Genomic DNA, 22235 nt, shown 5'->3' on the forward strand with positions numbered 1-22235 from the left:
CTAAATTTTGTGACTAAAGAGCTGGTAGTTATATATATTATTTAGAAATATGGAAGAAAATGCCAGTAAATACTGACAGTTAAAAGTGTTTAAAGTGGTCGCTGGGAGAACAGAACAAGGGGAGTGGGGAGTGTGGGGATGGTGAGGACAGGGAGCTATTCAAACTGTTTGACAGCTCAATGTATTATCATAAAGTAAACATCTAAATAACCACAACCAAATCAAGGCATGGACATTGCAAGGACCCCAAAAGCTCCTTCCTGCCTCCTCCAATTGCCACCCCAAACCTGAGTTTGATGATAATCACTTTCTTGTTTTCCTATATAAAGGCATGAACCTGAGCATGCATCCCTATGCATTAAGTTTAGCCCTCTCTGTTATTTAAAAAAAAAAAAAAACTTTTTATTGAAGAAAAATACCCATACAGAAAAGTTCACATACCATAAGTGCATATAGCATGCTGAATGTTCACACAATGAACACCCCCATGTATCCAGTACCTGGATCAATATACTGCACTTTACCAGCAATCAGAAGCCCTTCCTTATGCTCCACCTTCCAGTCATTACCTCCCCCAAAGATAACCCTAACCTGACTTCAATGGCAGAGATCAATTTTGCCTGTTTCTGTACTTTTAAAAATGGAATAATACAGTATTATTTTGTGCCTGACTTCTTCCACTCAACACTTGTGAGATTCTTGCAAGTTGTTGTGTGTAACTGTAGTTTGTTCTTTTTCATTGCTATGTACTAGTCCATGGAGTTACTAGAGCAGTTTATTTCTCTATTGTTGGGTTATTTTCAGTTTGGAATTATTAAAAATAGTTCTTCTCTGAACATGTCTTTTTATGCAGGCATTTCTGCTGGGTCTTTAGGGAAAAAATTGCTTAGTCCTTGGATATACATGTCTCAAACTTTAGTAAATAATGTCAAACTGTTTTCCAAAGTAGTTTTTCTGTTTATACTGCCACCAGCTGGGTGTGAGAATGCCTGTTGCTCCACATACTTGCTACCACTTGGTATTATCTCTTAAATTTTAGTTATCTTCTCGATGAGTTTTATTCTGAATTTCCTTACTAATATTTTCATATTCTTATTGGCCAACTGAATATACTTTCTTGTAAAGTTTCTATTCATATGTCTTCCCCACTTTTATGTCTCTGGATGCAAGCCCTTTGTCAATTATATGTGTTAAAAATTTCTCCCACTCTGTGGCTTGCTTTCTTACTCTTTTTAGTGGTATTTTATGATAAGCATAAATTATTAATTTTAATGAATCCAATTTATCAATCTTTTCCTTTGTCATTATGTCCAGTGTTCCTAGGCTGAGGTCACAAATATTATCTTCCTATACTACCTTCTAGGAGTTTTATTCTCTTACCTTTTGCATTTGGATCAATAACATATTCAATTTAATTTAATTTTGTATTTCGTTTTCTGTGTGTTGTGGCGTAGGGGTCAACATTCTTTTAATTACAGTTGGCATTCAATATTATTTTATATTAGTTTTTGGGTGTATAGCACAGTGGTTAGACATTTATATAATTTACAAAGTGATCCCTTCATTAGTCTAGTATCCACCTCCCCCCACTCCCCAAATGGATATCCAATTGTCCCAGTTGATTCCTATGGGTTCATCCTTATTCTCTTCTACCTCACATCCTGCTCTCCTTCCTAACTTCTACCTTTGTTTACTTGTACAGTCTGAAGATTTCAGCACCAGATGAACAGGTAACAGCCTTTCATAGATTTTTCCATTGGTTCCTACATATGCGTTAGGTCTAATCCCTATAATAAATTTATCATTTTATATCATTCAATAATGCATCTACTTATCTGATCAAACACTGGATGATATAATACTCTGACAGTGGGAAGACTCACTCTACTAGATATCAAGACTTGTTTTAAAATTGTCGTAATTAAGACCGTGTAGTATTGTTACTATGATAAACAGTCCAAATAAAGGGAACAGAATTCAAAAGTAGACCCACACCTATGTAACATAGGTGGCACTATAGTCTCCCTTTCTCCCAATTTCAAGTTACCATAGAAGGAATTTAGATTTGGCTCTGGCCCACCCTTGTGGATTGGGAGAGGAAAATGGCCAAACATGGAGCATCTGTAGTAAACCAAACAGTTGGCACTAGTTCCGCACCCCCCCTTTTTTTTTAAGATTTTCTTTTCAAGACTTGATTTTCCCCTTCCATTAAACAGTTAAAAAAAAAATCAGAGGACCTTATCTGAAAAATCTAAAATCTTTACAAACTTTCTTTTGCTATTATCAAACAAGTTACTATTTATTTTATAAATGGTATCAGCTTCTTAAAAAAACAAATTTAAATTATTCAGCGAGAGATTGGGGATGCACCCACTGTCATACTCCATTACGGGGTCAATAAACTCTGAACTCTATTTCTTTGTGTTCTGTGGGATCAGGCTTTTAGCAGTGAGTACGGTAAGATGCCTCTGCCTTCCTGAGATGAGACAAAGCTGGAGGCCAATGGAAACCACTCACCTTGAGCAGCTAGAGCTAAATCACAAGACCCCTTACCACCCAAGAACCTATGGGACCACACCCTCTACCCTCTCCACATGTGAAAAAGGAAGAACATTCACACCTGGCTCCATGCCCAAAATGTTTATTCTTAGCATATGCTTGTGCCCAAATGACTAGGAGGGGGACTTTCTGAGACTTCGCTGAGGTGACCTCTGGGGAACTGGCCAGGTCACCAGAGCCACAGGATGAGAACTGAGAAGATGGCAGAAGCCTCAAGGCTTAGAACAAGGTGTGGGGAGGCTTTCGAAGGCCTTTGGAGAACATGATTGGTTGGCCACTTGGTCATCTCCAGGTGTGTGGCCAGGTGTTCTCTGTGAGGCTGGGACAGGAGGTGAGAGTGGCAGGACCTGCCCACCTGCCTGTCTGGAAACTCATCCTCTGAAGGGCTCTGACCACGGTTTTCATCTCTCACCTGGTGATGGGAGTGAGCAGTCAGTGGCCCCCGCAGCACCCACCTCACCTGCTCAAACAACTGAACCACCCTTGTGCCCAACCCAGCATAATACCTGTTCCACTTGTCCGAAGACCCGCAGCAGATTTCCACGAAGGACGCCCTGGAGCTCCTCCTCACTCCAGCCACGTCTCAGCAACTCTTCTATTAGTACCGGGTATGTGGACACGTCCGACAGCCCCTGGGGGAACCTGTGTGACCACCAGCCAGTTCTGTGGGACCTCAGCCCTGATCTTGGTCTAGGACCATTATCTTACCAACCTCAAATCACATATGGGAAGGTGAAGGCCATGTTTTTCAGGTTACTGAATGCAACTTTGGAAGCTCCTTAAAGATTGGGCTTTTGCAGCATCTACCTGCTGAGCAGATGATTAGCCCACAACACATCTGCTGGGCTGGGAGTGGAGGTTGTGCTGGGCAGATGAGATCTACCTGGGGGAGGGGAGTACTTAATGAGGTTGATGACCTAGACTGGCAGTGAGTTCAGGAGGCCACAGAAGGGACAGGGAGAGCTCAGGAAACAGGCCCTGGGTGTCAGGAGATCTCAAGTGGGCTGGAAGACAAAAGCTTATGGTTGAGGCTTGAAGGATTCGAGGACCACAGGATGGGGAATTAGAACTCCCTGCTATACCCAGCCTAAGAAAAACCCCAGGGAAATACTCACCGGCCAGACCCATCATAATTTCCGCCAATCCCGATGAATTCAGATCCAATGACTGCCCTGATGTGGTCAAAGTGATCTAGAGGGTGGAGGTTAGTGACGGGCAGCACTGGGCTGGAGTCAGATCCTAGGATTAGCCCTGGTCTGGGAAAGCTCAGCCCTGGTTAATTCCCCTGGCCACAGCACTCCAGGCTATGGCAGCTGACTCCACAGAGCTCCTGGCCAGTTGTGAGTTCTGAAGTGGCTACAGGCTGGACACTGGACCCAGAGTGGACCTCAGAGCGGCCCCTTTGGACATTTTCCTGCCCAGGAGCCACCTCTCCTTGAAAGCCTCGTCAGGGATCTGCCTGTCCTATCCAGAGATGTGGGAATAAAAGTGAGACTCAGAGGCAGAGGCAATTGCCTCCCCAAACCCATCAGCATTGACTATGGGCCCAGATCTGGGTGGCAGTGAAGGGCTGTGTCTACTCTCCTGGGTTGTTGGGAGGTCAGCCCATTGCCCAGCAGGTGTGTTAGACTGCTGGAGTTGTCCTGAGGGTCCTGATGGCCACAAGCCCAAGTTTGAACTGCACAAGGAGTTGAAGTGGGGCTTACCTGCCACAGTGGACACATTAGCAAACAGGTTGCACTGCAGCACCCCTATAGACAGCGTCACCATCACAATGCCACCATTCTTTTTCTATAGGGATAAACAAATGGATACTCACCTTGGCCCTTCTGGCCTGGGGTCCCTGGTAGGACAGTGCTCAGTCTTGGCTTCAGGGGTTAGAAGACCCCTCACCTCTCAGTTTGTGGGTCCCTGGGTAGAACTGATTTGGCCTTGAGTTTCAGAGATGAAGGAAGGTCAACCAGCCTTGGGTCCAAAGGTAATTGGGGCCTGGGACGGTAACTTTGTTCAAGGTCAAGAATCTGTATGAAGCATGCCTAGTCCTAGGTTTGAGGGCTGGGGTGGCCGCTCACCACAAGTTGCAGGATGTCATCGGGAACATTCAGCAAACTGTCGCAAACAGCCCTGGCAGCTGAGTGGGAGAAGATCACAGGAGCCTTCGACACCTTCAGAGCTCGCCGCACCAAGGCATCCGATGCATGGGACAAGTCAACCATCATGCCCAGGCGGTTCATTTCCCCTACCACCTTCTGCAGGGACAGTTGTTGTTGTTTATTTTTGTTTTTGTTTGTTTGTTTTTTTGGCAGGGGAGAGTGTCAGGGATGCACATGTGTGCATATATCTGTAGGGAACGGCTGGGTTAGGAAAGGGAACAGGAGTCCTACCTCACCAAAGCTTGTCAACCCGCTGACGTTGATGTAGAAGTGGTGTCTATACTTGGTGGAGCTCTCTGCCCTGCAGGACAGCAGAGGGCAATCTAGTGGGTCATCAAAGCCTGGGGGCTCTGCAGTCCCCCTGTTTGTCCATCCATCGTTCCTCCAGAACAGGGTAAGAACCTGGGCCAGCTGCTTTCTGGGAGTGTGAGAGACCTGCTGGTAGCCAGTCTCCTTCTATGGACTCCTCTGTCCTCAGCTCTCTGGCAGTTTCCCCACCATGCCATCTACCATTCCACCCTGGCCAGGCACTATGCTCACCAGGGCGTGCTGCAGGTGAAGGTGAGTGTTAGGTAGCGTACTCCCAGCAGATAGAAACTGCGCAGCACAGAGAGGCTGCTGTCTAGTGAGTGACCACCTTCCACACCAATGAGGCAGGCCAGCTTTTGAGTGCTGTTCAGACCTAGAAGAGGATGGATAACCAAGTGGTCAGGGCTTAGAGCCAGAACCACCAGAGAGCGCCCCTGACTATTCTCCCATTCGCCAGCCCACCTTTGGCTGAGGTCACAAGCTCCAGTTCAGAGTAGGAGGCACACATGCGATGAATGAGGTCAATCTGCTCCAGTGTGAGGCGCACAGCATCCTGGTCCTGGGACTGGCATGGGGTGTAGGCTGACCAGAACTAGGGTAGGCCCGGGGGTCCGTAATGAGATCAGGGTGGTCTCTGACGCACTTGGCCTGCCACTCTTTCTTAGCCCCCAAGGTACTCACTTGGGTCAGTGACCCAAGTGAAGCACTGCATGACCCCATGGGGTACCTTGATGACTATTCAATTTGCTGCCAGCAGCCAAACTGTGGACTCATGACATATCATCATTGCCTGCTGTTTGTCTATGTGCTATGTGAATGCCCCAAGGCCAATCCACCAGGTCCTTTGTGGTTTTAGCATCTCCCACACTCACCAGGGATTTTTCTGGTCAATTTTTGTGTGTCTCCACAGAACCCAGGCACCCATGTGGCTGGCCTGTCTTGGCCTCCAGTGCCCCCACACTCCCCAGCAACCACATGATGGCACGCTGTGTGTCCTATGATACCTAGTAACCCAGAGGACTGCCTACCCAGGTTTCTGTGGCCCTCAAATACCCCAGCAATCATTCTGTGGCACCCTGTGTCTGTGGTACCTGGGCACCCACGAGGCCATCCCTAAGCTTGTCCAGGCTGGTCTGGCCACGACTGAAGTTGCGTAGGTTAACATCTTGCAGCCTGTTCTGGAAAAGCTGTTTCAGGAGCAGGGGCAGGTGGTTGTGGCTGAGGGAGTCAAGGCAAGGTTAGTGTGGGGACATGGCTTCCAGGTCAGGCAGGACATGTCGACATGCCTGGGCCTATCCTGTCCCACCTCTCCTCCCCACCTCACGCAGACAACATGGAGACCTCCAGAGGTTCAGCTTGGGGGGCATTGTTCCACCAGGAACAGAGTAATAATGGGGGAAGGGAGCCCATGGGTGACGGTGGAGAGAGTGTATCCAGGTGTGGTGTGAAGGAGCCTCCTCACTAGCCTCGCATGCTCAGGAACCCCTGCCCTGCCTAAGGGTGAGCTCAGCCCCCTCTGGTCCCCACACCGCGTCTACGCACCCATCCACGAGCGGGAAGTCCCGCATCAGGGCCTGCACGCGCTCCCGCGTACTCCGGACGCTGGGGGTGCCTGGCCTGGTCGGGGCGCTGGTGGGTCCCAGCACTGTCGGGGCGCTGGAGGCGCCAGGCACGGCCTGGGTGCGGGTTATGGGCCACGGTAGCAGCCACAGCAGAAGCAGCAGACGCAGCAGAGGCCGCCGGCCGAGCACGCGGGGACCTTCAAGGCCCGTGGGCTGCATGCCTCGCAGGGCCATGCAGGCGGGCAGGGGCTGGTCTCGAGAGCCCGAGAAGGGCAGGAGAAGCGCAGAGGAGCAGAGGGCGACAATGGGGTCCCGACCGTCGATTTAGGTGACTCAGCAGCACGGCCTCGAGAGGAGAGGAATCAGGACGTGGCGACAGGCGCCTGGGCATCCGCAACACCGCCGCCAGGGGGCGGCACGGCCCTCGCTCCCCCAACTAGGAGGGCTCCCGGATGGGCCAGGCTGGCCTCTGCCGCGAGCGCCCTCTAGCGACCCATCGCTGTCTCCCTCCGCCCCTGCTCCTGGCCCTGCATCCACCGCTCTTCCCGGCTTCCTAAACCAACAACAGACTAGGGGAGGCCAGTGGGGCAACTGAGGCCCAGGAATGTTCCTAATCTCACCGCTAACCAGACAAGTCTCAGGTCTATGTGGGCTTTGAGCTGCAGGGCTGTGCTTCACCCTCCAACAGGTTAACTATTCTATGAAATTCTAAGCCCCAGCTCAGAAGAGTGAATTAGATCTGTTTTGACTGACAGAAAAAGATTCCCGACCTATATAATAAAAATGAAATTTAAGAACAATATTTAGGGGAGACCATTTTGTTTTAGCATCTAGTATTGAAATTTGTGTCTGTACATATGTTAAAAAGACTCTAGAGGAGTTCACATACTAAACAGTTAATAGTAGCCATCTTGGGAAGGGGATTACCTGCTCCCTGGTCACTTTATGTACTTTCCATGTAATATGGTTATCTTGGCTGAGGGAATCCAGTGAGAACTGGCCAGGGTGGTAAGAGTTTAGTGGAGGCACCAGAGCAGTGGCTGAGCCTTAAAAGGATGTCAGGCCAGGGGAGTAGAGAGGGCATCCCAGGTTGGCCAGTAGCCCAGTCGTCCTGATTTGGGCAGGATGACTGTGCTGTGGGAAGGAACTGGAAGATCCTTGAAGGCAGAGGGGGACAAGATGAGGTTGGAGCTCTTGGTGCTAAGAGCATGGGGAGCTTCGTCTGATACATGACTTCACCTGGGGCGGAAATCCTTCAAAATAAGAGAGTTTTCAGGCTGGCCAGAGGCCTGGACAGTATAATTTATTGTTTTCTTCAGGAAAAGCCCTGGTTTAGGGGGAACTGACCTCAGAACTGCATTCGGGTAGCATCTGAGCCTCCTGGACCTGCATCAGGTTCTGCCAGGCTGAGAAGGGCCAACAGCATAGACTGAAATCTGAGTTGTCACCCCTTTTACATCTGCATCTGTCTCCTGTTCTCCCACCTGGGCTCTGTGATAAGTAGGCCTTCCCTCTGGGCACCAGGAGAAAGGCCTTGGCCTCTGGTGACCACTGCCCCCATCCATCTCTGCCCCCTCCTCATGGTGTTACAGACCAAGTCTGACTCAGCTACCTCTAACTTTGGCTCTCTCAGAAAGGAGGAACGGGGAGAGAGGGAGAGAGAATGAGAGAATTTGTTTTTTTATGGCGTCTCATGTACTTTGCTGACCTGCCATGGAGGTCTTCGTTTAAGAGACATTAAACAACATAATGAATGATTACTTTACTGACAGTTTATCAAAAGTGTGAAAGCATTGTATATACAGCTGTTTCCTATATTAATCTTAGGTGAAAGGAGAGGGCCTAATGTTTATAATAAAATTTTAAAATGTTATCACATTAATACATAAACTGTTCCAAATGTCTGGTTTGGTTAAGTAAATCAAAGTTACAGTCCTCCTGACAACAACAAGAAAAGTTGGGCAAAATATAAAAAGGATCTTCTCAAGGCACCAGGGAGTTAAAATACTAAAAAATTACTTGTCCAGGATCCAGGGAGAATAGAAGAAACCCAGAGATGGGCCTAGGTTTTAGACTGTTTCTTCCACTAGGGGCATTGTGGGGCTGAAACAGATTAGCTTCCAGGGTCCACCAAGGTCAGGAGAAACCTGATGGGCCCTTAGTTTTGAGTTGGAATACAAAAGAATACACCCTAGGAGAAAGTGAATCAGGCCTGGAGGAATCCTGGTTATTAAGAATTGTCTCTCAACTCCAGATCCAGCCTTCTGTTCTCTGCTCTGTGGAGCTGGGACTCAAGGGAAACTGAAAGGCAGGAGGAGAAAACAGAAATGTTTTTTTCTGTTCCTGTCACTGCTGCTCTAGCAGTGGCAATTGGCTGTAGTCTCCAACTTCTGGCTGTGACAGAGTAGCCTTGCCATGCCCATTTAGAACACCTGCACCAGCTGAGTACAGCCTCATCTCAGAAGTTTGAGCCCCAACTATACAGGGCCCTCCTCTAAGCTTCTATCTTATAGTAACTCTCACTTCTTCCCATATTTTCCTAAATGGACTCTGAACTGAATAAGCTCACCTTGAAAGGCAGCAGAGAACATGGTCTGGGTTGTTTGGGAAGATACCATTGATTGTGATGTTTTAAAGCCCTGTGAGCCATAAAAGGGAGAAAAACGGAGACAGACAAGTAAGGTGATCTCAGAGCACTACTCGGTTGATCCAAAAGGAGTGAAGAAAGGAGAGAAGAGGTGAAACAAATACAAAGCACTATTAAAACTTTCTGAGTAACAGTGCAGAACCCACCAATATGGAGCCTGAAGCAAGAGGAAAAATGTGTACTCTGATGTACAATTTTAATGTATTTTTTGTTTTATTTTTAATATATTTTTAATAGTTAACCTTTCCAGAACATTAAAATAGTTGAAAATGTTAAAGAACTGAAAAAAGAGGTGTACTAAAACTCACAACATTATTTTACATTTCCATAATTTTATTTATATCCACACCAAAATTATAATTGTACTTTCCTGGCTTTAATGAAGCAAACTCATGAATAATATTTTCAAACCTACTTCTTTGCTTAGCTCACTTTCTGTTGCGAGATTGCATGTTTGACAATTTCTCTTGACCAAATAATTTTTAAATAACTGCAGCTTACCGAAACTTCTCTTAAAGGATGCTACTGTGACTGGTATAGGTAAAGTTTTTTTCAAGGTTACTTCTAAATTTGGATAAGATTCTACTAAGCAAAATATGAATCATTTCAGAAGATCCAAACAGAATGCTGATTTTATAATACAAAGCATCAATATTGCATGTTTTTTAAAACAATTTCAGATGGAATTTCTACAGGACATGAAATTTCAGAATAAGTAAGAGCCAAGTCCATGGCTACTTTTGCCAAATCAAATGTATTTCTAGAACATAAATTTTCTTCAGTTCAAAATTCAAAATCTGAAGATATTTTGTTTAAATGTTAATACCTCCATTTCAAATGTGAAATTAGGGTACTTATAACGTCTTTAATTTATACTAGATATGCACTTTTCCTATAATAACTGATATTCTTATTAGGAGATTTGTATATTTCCGATTTCTTCTCTGCTTTTATTAGTCTGAAATGCATTTGTTTTCCTTCATTTTTGAAGAATAATATTTTCACTGTGCACAGAATTCAACATTGGTAGTTACTTTCACTCATCAGGTTAAAGATATTCCACTGTGTAGATTTCCATTATTTCTGTTGAAAATTCAGTTGTCAATTTTACTGTTGTTCCTCAAATTAATGTGAATTTTCAAAATATGACTGCTTTCACAATAACCTCTTGTCTTTGGCTCCTTGTTTTTTTTTTGTTTTTTTTTTTGACTTTGAAGTACATAGTTTGGGATTATTATGAATAGTCCTGCTATAAATATTATTTCATATACCTTTGGGGAAATGTATGTATACACTCTTCTTAGATATATACCTGGGGTGAAATTGCTCAGTCATGGGCTATGCATAGACTATTAGTATTACTATTTTTATTAGCCATTATTTATTGTTATCATGTTATTTATGATTAGCTGTCATTATTAACACTGTATTAACTCTTAATTTTGGCTATTATTAGTGCAGTTATTGTTATCATTAATGGCCTAGGGGTAAGATGGGGTGGTTATCTAAGTATCCTGTGCCTCACAGAGAGGAAATCCCTGAGGGGTAGGTGAGGGATGGGCCCACATCCAGGGCAGTCCAACATTGAGGCCCGTGGCCCATTATGTGGCCTGACACTCTGAGCTCTGTCCAAATAGGAAAAAAGATCATTTTTTATCCAAGCAGGTTCCCTACTTGGGAATTTGAATCAGAATTCCCTGAAAGATCCCCAGGTGGTGGACAGAGGGTCAGGATGGGGATTGAGGTGAGCTACTCAGAGAGAACCCAGAGTAGGGTCCACCCTCTTGTAGCCAAAGCCACCCACTCTCTCCTTGCGGTGCCCAATCACCCGGGTGGGTTTCCTCAGGCCACTGCCAACAGGTCTTCCTTGAGTAACTTGTGGCTGAACTGCAGCAGGATGCCCTACCAGTGACCAGCATGGGGAACCTATGCCACCAGACCCCACCACAGAGGACACTCATGCCTGGTTCCAGTCCAAAATATTTATTTTTAGGAAATGTTTGTGCCTGCACAACAGGGGAATTTTGTGGGGTGTCCACGGCTGCCAAAGTGACATCTGGCAGGATTAATGGGGTTGCAAGAGCCACAGAATGAGGACTGGGAAGGAAGCAGAAACTGTGAGGCTTGGGACCATGTTGGGGGAGGATTTTGAGAATGACTCCTTAGGTGACATCTTGGGTGTCCAATGTGTCGAAGTCTCAGTTAGTTTCTGGTCTGGAGGCATAAATTGTCTCTGATGCAGGCGTGAGAGGACAGAGCGGCAAGAGCTGCCTAGCTGCTCATCCGGGAATTCATCCTCCAAGGGCCTTTGCCCCTTGTTTTTCTCCCGTACCTGGAGGCAGAAGTTGGTGGTCAGCAGCTCCCACAGCTTCCCTCAACACACCTGCTCAGACTCCTGAGATACTCTTTTGCCCAGCCCCGCATACCTGTTCCACTTGTCCGAAGACCCGCAGCAGATTTCCACGAAGGACGCCCTGGAGCTCCTCCTCACTCCAACCACGTCTCAGCAACTCTTCTATTAGTACCGGGTATGTGGACACGTCCTCCAGACCCTGGGGGAACCTGTGTGGCCATCAGACAACCAGATGTTGGGCCCCAGACCTGTTCTCTGGTCCTGACTCAGAACCACAGCCCTATGTGTTCAGGGTCCACGAAACCCCAGCCTTGGTCAAATATGGGAAATGGAGACTTGGAGAGAGTAAATATTCACCCCTGCTCTTCATCCTTCAGAAGGAGACTCCCAAACCTCTTTGAATATTTATCAAAACTCATTTGAACGGCACAATTAAGATCTATGCCTTTCACTGAATGCAAATTTTTCCTCCATATATAAAAAGAAGAAAAACTTAAGAACTGGGTTGAACCCCTGCATGCACAGACCCAGCTTCAAGCAGAGAAGATCCTCTCATTCCAGGCCTTGCTAAGAGTCTGCTTAGAGACAGAGGGTCTGTGGCAAAAGGGGTAGGTACACATGCTGGGGAGATGAGCTCTGTCTGGTGGCTTAGACAAATATGATGACTTAGAGTGGGACCAAATGGACCAAAGACAGACAGAAAAGCCCAGAAAACAGACCCTGGGAGAGGGGAGATGCCAGGTGGGCCAGCAGACCTGAGGTTGTGGTCCAGGCCTAACAACCACAAGGACCATGCTGTAGTGGGCATGGTGACTATGAAGGCCCCACTGCTGCACAACCAGCCCCAGACAAGCCAGAGGGAAGCACTCACCGGCTGGCCCCATCATAATCTCCACCAATTCCGATGAACTTGGATCCAATGACTGCCCTGATGTGGTCGAAGTGATCTGAGGGATGGAGAGTCAGCGATGTGGGGCTTCTAGGGCAGGGATGGGGGGTGGGGACTGGGTTCTGCTGATTCCCCTTCTTGTAGTCTGTAGGTCATGCAGGCCAATTCCTTCATGGACTGGCACCCACTGTGCCAACTTGAGGGCCCTGAGCTTTGACCAGAAGTGACCCCAGCTTGCTCTAGAATGGACTTCATTTTTCTTTTTTTTGGACTTCATATTTGAAATGGACCCCAGAGCCATGAGTTTGGTCCATTTCACATCAGGATTCTCCCTGTCTTGAGTCTCCTTGAGAACCAGTGGGGGCTCCTTTCCATGTGAGCGGAGGATGGGATGAAGAGAGGACAAAGAGTACAACTGACAAAGACCACAGAGATCTAAGGGGCTGTCAAGTCTCTTGGCCAGATGCAAGGGCAGGGCACTTTGGGAGCCCCTGCAGAGGCACAAGTGGTTGGCACCCAAGCTTTTGATCTGACTGCCTCCCTTATACCCATCAGTATTTGATTATCTACTCTGGTTCCAGTTCCACGTGGCACCAAGGTGCTGTGTACTGTCCATTTTGGGGTTTTTGGGAGCTGTGCCTACTGCCAAAGGGTGGGTCAAACCACTGGGGCTGTTCTGAGGTCCAACAGCCTTCAAAGATTCAGGTCCAAATTAGAGCTGTTCAGAGTCTAGGGCGGGCCTTACCTGCCACAGTGGAGACATTGGCTAAAAGGTTGCACTGCAGCACCCCCGCAGAGAAGGACACCATCATGATGCCACCATTCTTCTTCTGCAGGGATGGACAAATGGATACTCAACTTGGCCCCCCAGCACAGCTACCTGCCTGTTCACCCACTGGGCCCCTGTGAGGAAGGTGATTAGCCCTGGCTTTGAGTCAGAGGAGACTTCACCTTGCTGGTTTGTGTGAATGGAGGAGTCTCAGTCCTAGTTTGGGTGGTGTCTTGGCCCTGGGTTTGAAGGTTTAGAGGAGTATTTACCACCTAGAACTCCAACTTGAGTTCAAGGTTCAGGGGTTGTGGACTGTGGGTTTGTGGGGTAGAAGTTCAGCTTGGGGTTTAAGGAATTTGAGGGAGCTGGGGCTTAGGTTTGAGGGCTCCTGGTTTAAACCTCTTGCTTCAGGTTCAAGAGCCGGGCAGTCTCTCACCAAAAGCTGCAGAATATCATCAGGAACATTCCGTGCATTCTTGCACACCCCTCGGGCAGCTGAGTGGGAGAAGATCACAGGTGCCTGTGATACTGCCAAGGCCCGCCGTGCCGTGTCATCTGAGACATGGGACAAGTCTACCATCATGCCCAGGCGGTTCATTTCAATCACTACCTTCTGCAGAGATAGGAGCGAGGGGAGGACAGGGGAGAGGCATTAGGGGTGCACATGTATGTGCACTTATTTGTAGAGAACAGGTAGGGTGTATACATGCATGTGGGGCAGGGTATGGAACCAGGGTCCTCACCTCACCAAAGCTGGTCAGCCCAGTGACATTGTTGTAGAAGGAGTGGATGCCCTTGGCTGAGCTCTCTGCCCTGCAGGATGGCCAAGAGGCAGTCTGACTGGTGGCCATGATTTGGCCGCAAGAGCCTAGAGGCCCTATCAAACCCTCTAACCCTACAACCCCCCAGAGCAAGAGCAAGAACCCAAGCTGGGCAGTGCTTGGCAGTAGGAAGGTCCCACTGGGGATCCAGTTTTGATCTGTGAACCCAACTCCCCTCCCCACTCCAGGGTCAGTGGCAGATCCCAGGGGTAAAGCATGGTCTGGGCCCCAGTGTGATCTTGAGCAGATCTCTGCCTCAGTGGGCCCATACCATCTGCACTGTGCTTACCAGGGCGTGTTGCAGGTGTGAGTGAGTGTCAAGTAGCGCACACCCAGCAAATAGAAGGTACGCAAGACAGAGAGGCTACTGTCCAGTGAGTGGCCGCCCTCCACACCAATGAGGCAAGCCAACTTCCGGCTACTGTTCAGAGCTGGGGGCAGAAAGTTCAGGTGATCACTTTCAGGAGCTGAGGTAGCTCAATTAAGTCCCTAATACCACCCACCCACCCAACCCCCACCAACCTGCCTACCTTTAACCGAAGTCACAAGCTCCATCTCAGAATAGGAGACACACATACGGTGAATGAGGTCAATTTGCTCCAGGGTCAGGCGCACGGCATCCCTTTCCTGGGTCTGGCATGGGATGTAGGCTGACCAGAACTGGGGGGAGGCCAGGGGTTGGCTTGGGCAGGGGTGGCTTTAGAGCTCCACCTTTCATGGCCTCCACAACGCGCACAGCACCCCTTGGGCCCAGGGGTCACATACTTGTTTTGTGGCACCTGGATGCCCACCAAACTGGCTCACTATGGCCCCTGCATTCCCCAGCATGCATGTCATGGCACTTTTTGGATCACTATAGTAACTGAGTTCCCATGTGACTAACTTGTTGTGGTGTTTAGGGCCCCCATACCCCCCACATTCCCCAGCAGCCAGTGACACCTCGTGTGTCCCTGTGGTACCTGGGCACCCACAAGACCATCTCTAAGTCTGTCCAAGTTGGTCTGGCCGTGGCTGAAATTGCGCAGATTAACATCCTGTAGCCCATTGCGGTAAAACTGCCTCAGGACCAGGGGCATGTCATTGTGGCTGGAAGGAGGTTAAGGCAGGGTCAGGTCAGGGGCAAATGGGTAGACTCCTTTAGGCCTGGGGACATGTTCCCAGGCCAGGGCCAGAGGAGGTGGGAGGAGGGGTTCCCCCACCCCACACTATCACACAGACTATACTAGGACCCAGTGGGGCTAGGGTATTCCCAACCAAGGAGGGGGTGACAGAGGAAGGGAAAGGGCATGAGGGGAAAGGGCACACAGGGGTGGTGAGAGGGAACCTCTTCATTAGCAGTACATGCTCAGGACCCCCTCCCCAGTCTAGGGGTGAGCTCGGCCTCATCTGTTCCCCCACCTAGCACCTACGCACCCGTCCACAAGCGGGAAGTCCTGCATCAGGGTCCTCGCAAGCTCCTGCAGACTCGGGGCGCTGGGGCCTCTCGGTGCGGTTGGGGAACTAGGGGTGCCTGGCTGAGTCGGGTCGCTAAGGGCACCTGGCGTAGTCGGGGCACTGGGGGTGCCCAGCACCGTCGGAGTGCTGGAGGCGCCGGGCGTAGTTTGGGCGCGGGTCACCGGCCGCGGCAGCAGAGACAGCAGAAGCAGCAGACGCAGCAGAGGTCGCCAGCCGAGCAGGCTGAGACCCTCGAGGCCCTTAGGCCGCATGCTGCACAGGGCGGGGCAGGTGAGCAGGGTCTGATCTCGAGAGCCTGAGAGGGGTGGGCGAAGGGCAGAGGGAGATTATGGGGTCTCAACCGTCGACTCAGGCGACTCCGCGGCGCGGCATCGCGAGAGAGGGACGCCGTCTCAGGACCTTGCGACGGGTGAGCGAAGCGCTTCGACACCGCGCAGAGCGGCCGCCAGGGGGTGGTAAGGCCCTCCGGGTCCCAGCCCTGGGGGCGCCCTTGTGGGGTGGGCCGGCCTTCCCCGCGTGTGCTCATTGGCCTGCCATCGCAGGCTCCCCCGCCCCTGCCTCTTTCCCCACACCCACTGCTCCGGGGGGCCAGATCCTGGTTTCTCTGACCCTGTCCCTGCCCCTAGCCTTACTCTCCAGAAGAAAGAGCCTGGAGTGCTGCTCCCATAGTGGCCCTCGCCACATCATAACCACACCTACCTGCAGTCTGGCTCGGACACTCCTAGATCCTCATGTAGCTGTCTTTGTGGTCTCGGTGCTCTGGGCTCCCGGTTTTCCTGTATGAGCCCTGTGGGGTGAGTGTAGGGAAGGAGATAATCTCTGGAAATAAGGCGTTAACTTTATGGACTCTGGATTCTGTAAGGGACCCTCTGCCCCTTAACCTTCTCTCTCTCTTACTTTACTCTCCAGCTTGCATGTCTGTTCCCCCAGGGCTTCCAGCCAGAGGGGACTCACCCCTCTCCCATCTTCTCCAGTCAGCCTCAGGAAAGAGCTCCTTCCTCAAGAGATGCTACACCTCCCCACGGCCTGAATGGAGGGGCTTTGGGGATGCCAACTGAGCAACCAGCTGGGGAGGTTCAGGGAATGTTTACCCAACAGAGCAAGAACCCAGACAGTAGGCTATTTGAGTGGAAGGAAATGACTCATTTCTAGGGCAGCAGAGCCCCCAACCCCAGCAACATTTCTCCCAGAGCTACTAGCTGACCGGCTGGCCAGGATCCCTCCTACCTCAGTGTGGAATCCCCCACCTTGTTGAGGTCAGAAGAATGGGTCCTAAGGAAAGGCCTGGAACCTGGATTTTGTGGCTACACCCGCCTTATCTTGTGGCTCCGCTGGCTCTAGCTCACCCAGAAACTTTGATGGCTAAGTTCCTGTCCTGGCTCTGCAGGCCCCACCCCATTACCAGCCTCAGGCCCTCGCCCTAGCTGTCTACTTCAAGAATCACCACCCCTACTCACACCCACACACCCACACACCCACACACTGGGGATGTGCCTTATCACAGAAGCGGAGAGGCTTCTGGGCCTGTGCCCAAACTCTTCATCCCTAGCCTCTCAAAGTTCTACTCTGAACCTTGCCACACCCTGGAGCTGCTCTACCTTGGAACGTTTTCCAGGTGATAAGAGTGACCAGGGCAAGGTTAGTAATATAATTCTGAGGACTAGAACCCTAGAAACCTCCCCCAAAAGGAAATGAGCAAAACTCTTCCAAAGGGACTAGAGGTCCTGGGCTATGCAGGAGGGGAAGGGTTTCTAACTTGGGTATATTCGAGGAATTGTGCACTTGATGTTGCCCAGTGCCTACTGGCCAGGAGGAAGGGCAAACCAAAAGCTCTGGACTGGAGGTGGGTCTACTCCCTGCCTACTACAGCTGGAGGGTTCGCTAGGCAGCCCTATTGCACAATGCAAGGCCTCCAGGGCTCTGCTTCAGAGAACAGCAGGGCATGTCCCTGCCCTGGTTGCTCGCACACCCAAACTCAGACCTGGCTTCCCCCCACCTCCCCCACCATCGCCCCTACTGCTGGTCAGCAGCTTCCACACCCACTCTTGAATCAGGGGAGGGAGGAGAAACTCTTGGATCTGCTGTTTTCCAGGCAAAAAAAAAAAAAAGAAAAAGAAAAGAAAAAAGTGTGTTTGGAGAGTAAACAGCTTGTTCACTCTTGATAGCTCCACCAGGAAGCAGGGAGAATACAGAATAGTGAAGAGAAGGTCAGGAAGTCCAGACAAATAAGTAACAGCTCTGACCGAAATGAGAAGGAAAAATTTAGCTTCTGAGGATTTTTAGCTTTCCTCCAGGAGACAAATATTTAACATCCCAGAACTTGGGGAAAGCTGTAGTCCAACAGAGACATGCTGGGCACCACTCTGCCTACTACGGGTGATGGGCACCACCTCTGTAAAAGATTAGCCAGGCAGCAAATTTTCTATAACATTCGACTTCAGTCCTTATTAATCTGATATTGCTGGCTATGGCCTTGGTGTGACCATACAAAGCTGATCACAGAAACACAGACATACTCAGACTCTTATCCATTCAGGGCACTCACACCCAAGTGGCAAGCAGATTTTAGCCCACAAGGGCTGCTTGTCCTCTCCTTAACCTCACTGAGGCCATCTCTGTGCCCTGCCCTGTGCAGGGGAAAGAAGTGAAGCCTCGTCCTCTAGGAGCCTTTAGTGTCAGTGGATAGACTCAGACACAGGAACAATTTGGGGGCAGAGGCTACGATAAAAGTTATCCAGGTACTGACAGTGAACAGAAATGGCAGGGAAGCCCAGAGCTTGGCTCCAGAGCTGACCTGAACGTCTTGTGTGATGCCTCCTCTCCGCTGTCTACCCCTCCCCTCTCAAGGCCTCCCCAAATCCTGCTGGTTCATCCTCCAAATATCTCCAAGAGTAAGTCTCCTTTCTATTCCCACTGCCTCTTCCCCAGTGCAGGCTACCTTCATCTCTCACCTCTTCCTGGTCTCATCACCTCCAATCCATTCTCTACAGAGCAGCCATACCTGTCTCTTTTTGAAAAAATCTGATGTCATCCTCCTGCCTAAAGGTCTGTGGTTTCTCATTGCTCTTAGGATATACCAAATTCCTTCACCTGGCTCTCAAGTCCTCTGGAGTCTGTTCCCACTGACCTCTTCAGTCTTAGCAAATAGCACAGACTCTCTCATCCTCTAAATTCCGGTCATACCAGTCATGCTGTCAACTGCCACAGGGCCTTGGCATGTGCTATCCCCTCACAGCCCCTAACTAGTGGGGCTGTTGAGGTAGGGCCAACACAGAAAATATTGCCACCAGGGAGTGATATGTAAATGAGCAGCTTCTCTTCTAATTTCTTACCTATGCAATGTTTAAATAAATCAAGACTCACAGAGGCAGCAGTGGTAGAAACAGGCTTTTCCTGTGACCAAGCTGACTTCGGTAGTAGAGCCAACCCACTCCCACTGATCTTTAGTGTGTTGTAAGAATATGCAGGGAAGAAAGAAATCAGATTGAGTGATAGCCACACAAGCTACCTCACATGCTCAGAGTGCAGTGGCAGGGTAGAGGTGGGGACTTCCTCAGCATCCAGTGTTGTCCAGGTGATGGTCATCTCCATTCAAGTCTCCCTGATCCTGGAGACTCGTTCTGCCCCTCTTTCTTTCTGGGTTGCTCTGGTTCTGCTTCTATGATGACTGACATAGTCAATTCTCAAGAAACAACAGTCTCCGCAGCTAGAAGACTGCCAAGCAGCTACAGACACACATCTTCCAATCACAGCTTTTTTTTTTCTTCAAAAGGCAGCCATCATTGATCTTGCTAGAAGTGCAGTAACCACTAAGGCATCTATCTCACTTCCACTCAGCCTTCTCCCTCATTCCTCCACTTTTCTCTTTAGCATACTCACCAGCATCTCTGTCCAAGATTCCTAGGGCTGGTTTTTGATGGAGATGAATGATGATCTGGGTCTTCTCGCAGCTAGGCTCTGCCTGATTTCAGGCAGTACAGAGGATCCAGCACTCAAGGTTGCCAGAACAAAGTCGCAAGTGGTGTCTGACAGATTTGATATGTCTGACTAGGCTGCTTCCGGGGAACAAAAGGTAAGGGGAATTAAGGGGGAAACCCAAAAGGCCTGAAGCCCCTGGCCCGCAGGTGGGTTGCAAGCCGGCCCAACGCCCTGAAGGGAAGGCAACAAACTGGGGGGGGGCATGTGAAGACTAGAGGTGCTTGAGGTACAGGAGGAGCTCGACCCAGGAAGGGACTCCCTGGATGGCAACTCCTAAATTGTAATATTCAGTTGCCTGGAGGTGGGGGCATATCATGGAGAACTCTGCCTAATCCAGACCCTCTTTGGTGACTTACTTGCTCTAAAAAGAGGAACATTGATGAGACTTCTGGATCGCTCAGGTTCAGATTTTGCTGGGACCTCTCCTTCCTCCTCCTCCTCCTTTTCTGCCTCCTGACAGCTGTCTGTAATGGTTGCCCCTGCTGAAGTTGGCAAGTGAACTCAGTGAGGCCACAAGCACCATTTTATGGCACACTTACACACAGTGAGCACATAACCAATATTCTTTGAAGAGAGCATCAACTTGGAGCTTAGGAGGCTGCCTTCCTTTCCTTCAAGAACAAGGGCGTATGATGACAGTGACGACACATCAGAGCAGCCAACTGTGTGCTTGGAGCTGTGCTACTGGTTAGATGTGCTTTCATCCATTCAATCCTCACAATTTTCTAGGTGAGAAAATTGAGGTTCAGTTAGATGAACTTAACTTTCTCGACCATATGAGCTGGCAAGTAGAGCTGTAATCTGAAACCAAAATTCTCTTATCCCCAAATTTTTCAAGCTTTGCTCCTGCTAATTCTATTCTCCCTCTGTGACCACTCTAGGTACAAAGCAGTTGCCCCAGCTCATGGATGCCCTTTTCTGACCTCTGAACCCCTCTGTCTGGTAGCCTCCCTGAATCCAAATCCAGAACACGGGGCAGGGGAATTCCTGAATTTGGGAATTCAGGACAGTAGGACTTAGAGTCTGTGGAGGAGGAATATATTTAGCTTTTTGTTTTCTGGGGCTCTCTGGCACCACACACCAGATCCGCCCAGTGTCTTTGTCTCTTTTGGCTCCTTTGAGCGTGCTTCAGGCCCTGATGGGGACAGAGCTTTGGAGAATGACTGCTAATCACTTGGTAAGTTCTGCACTGTCTGCTTCTGCATATGCTCCCTCACCTCCTGTTGACCACTGCCAGGCTCGCCAGGTTTGGGCTGGACTAGACCTGTCTTCAGTGAGGGTTCATGGGACATAAGGAAGCCATCTGGGGAAGCCAGCAGTGAGAGGTAGAGTAGCCCACTGGCCCTGGGACAGAATTCTCCTTGAACCTGGCTGAATGGGAAGACAGGTGTAGGGAGACCAACTGCTGGGCAGGCAGTGAAGCCCTCCTGGCCAAGTCAGACAGGGATTCCTTGGACTCCTTGATGTCCAGCTTCTCTGTCTCTTACTAGGAGAAGCTTCGAATCCCTTACATCCATTTGTTTGTCCAGATATCCTTTATTGATCATCCACTGGTGTTGGCTCTTTGCTGGGGTATGAACAAGTCTTTAATAATCTATCACACATGCTGGCATAAACACACAGAAGGGTGGGCTGTGGGGGCACCAGGAACCAGGAGCAGCCCTGACTAAACATTTACTCCGTGCCGTATGTGATTTCTCATTTAACCTCAAGTTCAGACCTGCTCATCTCTGAGGCCTATCAGACCCATCTTCCGTAACAAACAAGTTGTGTGCTGCATACCCTGCTCCAGAACCCTCTGTGCTTCCTGTTTTTATGCAGGAAGCCTGCCTTCCTCTGCTTGGTTTCCATGGCTCCCACAAGCTAGTTTACCCTGTGAAGATGACAATCTGAGCCTTCACCGAATCCAAATCTGGCTGAACATCAGGCTGCACTTAGAGGCTTTTATTTTTATTTCTTTTAACTTATTAGGGAAATTTTCAAACATGTAAAAAAGTAGGGAGAAGAATATTGAACTCCTGTGTATCCATCACCCAGTTTCAACAATTATCAACTGATGGCTCATCTTGTTTCATTTATACCTTACTCATCCTCTGCTACAGAATATTTTAAAGCAAATCAGACACTATGTCATCCATATTTAAGTCTGCATTTCTAAAAGATAAGGGCTCTTTTTAAAAGTTTGATCATGACAGAGGATCTGAATTGACATTTTTCCAAAGACAGACAGATGGTCAAAGTTAAACAAACGGGTGCTCAACATCACTAATCATCAGGAAAATGGAAATCAAAACAACAATGAGATATCACCTCACTCCTATTATAAAAACAAAACAAGACATGACAAGTTTTGGCGAGGATGTGAAAAAAAGGGAACTCTTGTGCACTGTTGGTGGGATTGTAAATTGGTGCAGCCACCATGGAAAACAATATGGAGGTTCCTCGAAAATTGAAAATAGAACTACCACATGATCCAGCAACTCCACTTCCGGATTTTTACTCGAAGAAAACAAAAACACTAACTGGGAAGATCCACACTCCTCACCACGCCCATGTTCAATGCAGCATTATTTACAATAGCCAAGATATAAAAACAACCTAAGTGCCCACTGATGAATGAATGGATAAAGATGTGGTTTATATACACAATGGAATATTATTCAGCCATAAAAAATTAGTAAATCTTGCCTTTGTGACAACTTGGATGAATCTTGAGGGCATTATGCTAAGTGATAGGTCA

At 48.8% G+C, this 22235-nt stretch overlaps 2 protein-coding genes across 8 annotated transcripts; both read right to left on the reverse strand.

The window, feature by feature from the left end:
• Positions 1-2633: 2633 nt before the first annotated feature.
• LOC105305775 (dipeptidase 3-like) lies at positions 2634-6945 on the reverse strand. Its single transcript, XM_011380577.2, has 10 exons — positions 6564-6945; positions 6113-6239; positions 5484-5613; positions 5253-5394; positions 4944-5013; positions 4632-4808; positions 4266-4350; positions 3675-3750; positions 3066-3201; positions 2634-2971 (listed from the first exon to the last, which is right to left on the reverse strand). The coding sequence occupies exons 1-10, from the start codon at positions 6815-6817 to the stop codon at positions 2729-2731; spliced, it is 1440 nt and encodes a 479-aa protein (XP_011378879.2). The 5' UTR covers positions 6818-6945; the 3' UTR covers positions 2634-2728.
• Positions 6946-11198: 4253 nt separating this feature from the next.
• On the reverse strand, positions 11199-16897 carry LOC105305743 (dipeptidase 2-like). 7 transcript variants are annotated; one of them, XM_011380524.2, is made up of 12 exons: positions 16765-16897; positions 16217-16304; positions 15476-15812; positions 15022-15148; positions 14593-14722; positions 14352-14493; positions 13985-14054; positions 13678-13854; positions 13218-13302; positions 12455-12530; positions 11657-11792; positions 11199-11562 (listed from the first exon to the last, which is right to left on the reverse strand). In XM_011380524.2, exons 3-12 carry the CDS (start codon positions 15766-15768, stop codon positions 11296-11298), a joined length of 1503 nt encoding a protein of 500 aa, XP_011378826.1. In that variant the 5' UTR covers positions 15769-15812; positions 16217-16304; positions 16765-16897; the 3' UTR covers positions 11199-11295. The 7 variants fall into 7 exon arrangements, with proteins under 7 accessions (XP_011378826.1, XP_023379350.1, XP_023379353.1 ...); XM_023523582.1 differs by having other exon boundaries at positions 16745-16897; XM_023523585.1 differs by lacking the exon at positions 16765-16897 and adding an exon at positions 16472-16603 and having other exon boundaries at positions 16217-16293.
• Between the last annotated feature and the right edge of the window lie 5338 nt (positions 16898-22235).

This window comes from Pteropus vampyrus, unplaced genomic scaffold, assembly GCF_000151845.1.
Source record: "Pteropus vampyrus isolate Shadow unplaced genomic scaffold, Pvam_2.0 Scaffold394, whole genome shotgun sequence".
In the NCBI taxonomy this organism is placed as follows: domain Eukaryota; kingdom Metazoa; phylum Chordata; class Mammalia; order Chiroptera; family Pteropodidae; genus Pteropus; species Pteropus vampyrus.

Bases quoted from the DNA above. Each gene is read 5' to 3' on its own strand.
- LOC105305775 (XM_011380577.2), bottom strand. From the start codon at position 6,817: ATGGCCCTGCGAGGCATGCAGCCCACGGGCCTTGAAGGTCCCCGCGTG. The intron at 5,614-6,112 runs GTACCACAGACA...GGCCTACCCTAG, and splicing joins ATGGCCTCGTGGGTGCCCAG to TTCTGGTCAGCCTACACCCC. The intron at 3,202-3,674 runs GTGAGTATTTCC...GTGGTCACACAG, and splicing joins AATTATGATGGGTCTGGCCG to GTTCCCCCAGGGGCTGTCGG.
- LOC105305743 (XM_011380524.2), bottom strand. From the start codon at position 15,768: ATGCGGCCTAAGGGCCTCGAGGGTCTCAGCCTGCTCGGCTGGCGACCT. The intron at 13,855-13,984 runs GTGAGGACCCTG...CTATCTCTGCAG, and splicing joins GGCTGACCAGCTTTGGTGAG to AAGGTAGTGATTGAAATGAA. The intron at 12,531-13,217 runs GTAAGGCCCGCC...TCCATCCCTCAG, and splicing joins CAATGTCTCCACTGTGGCAG to ATCACTTCGACCACATCAGG.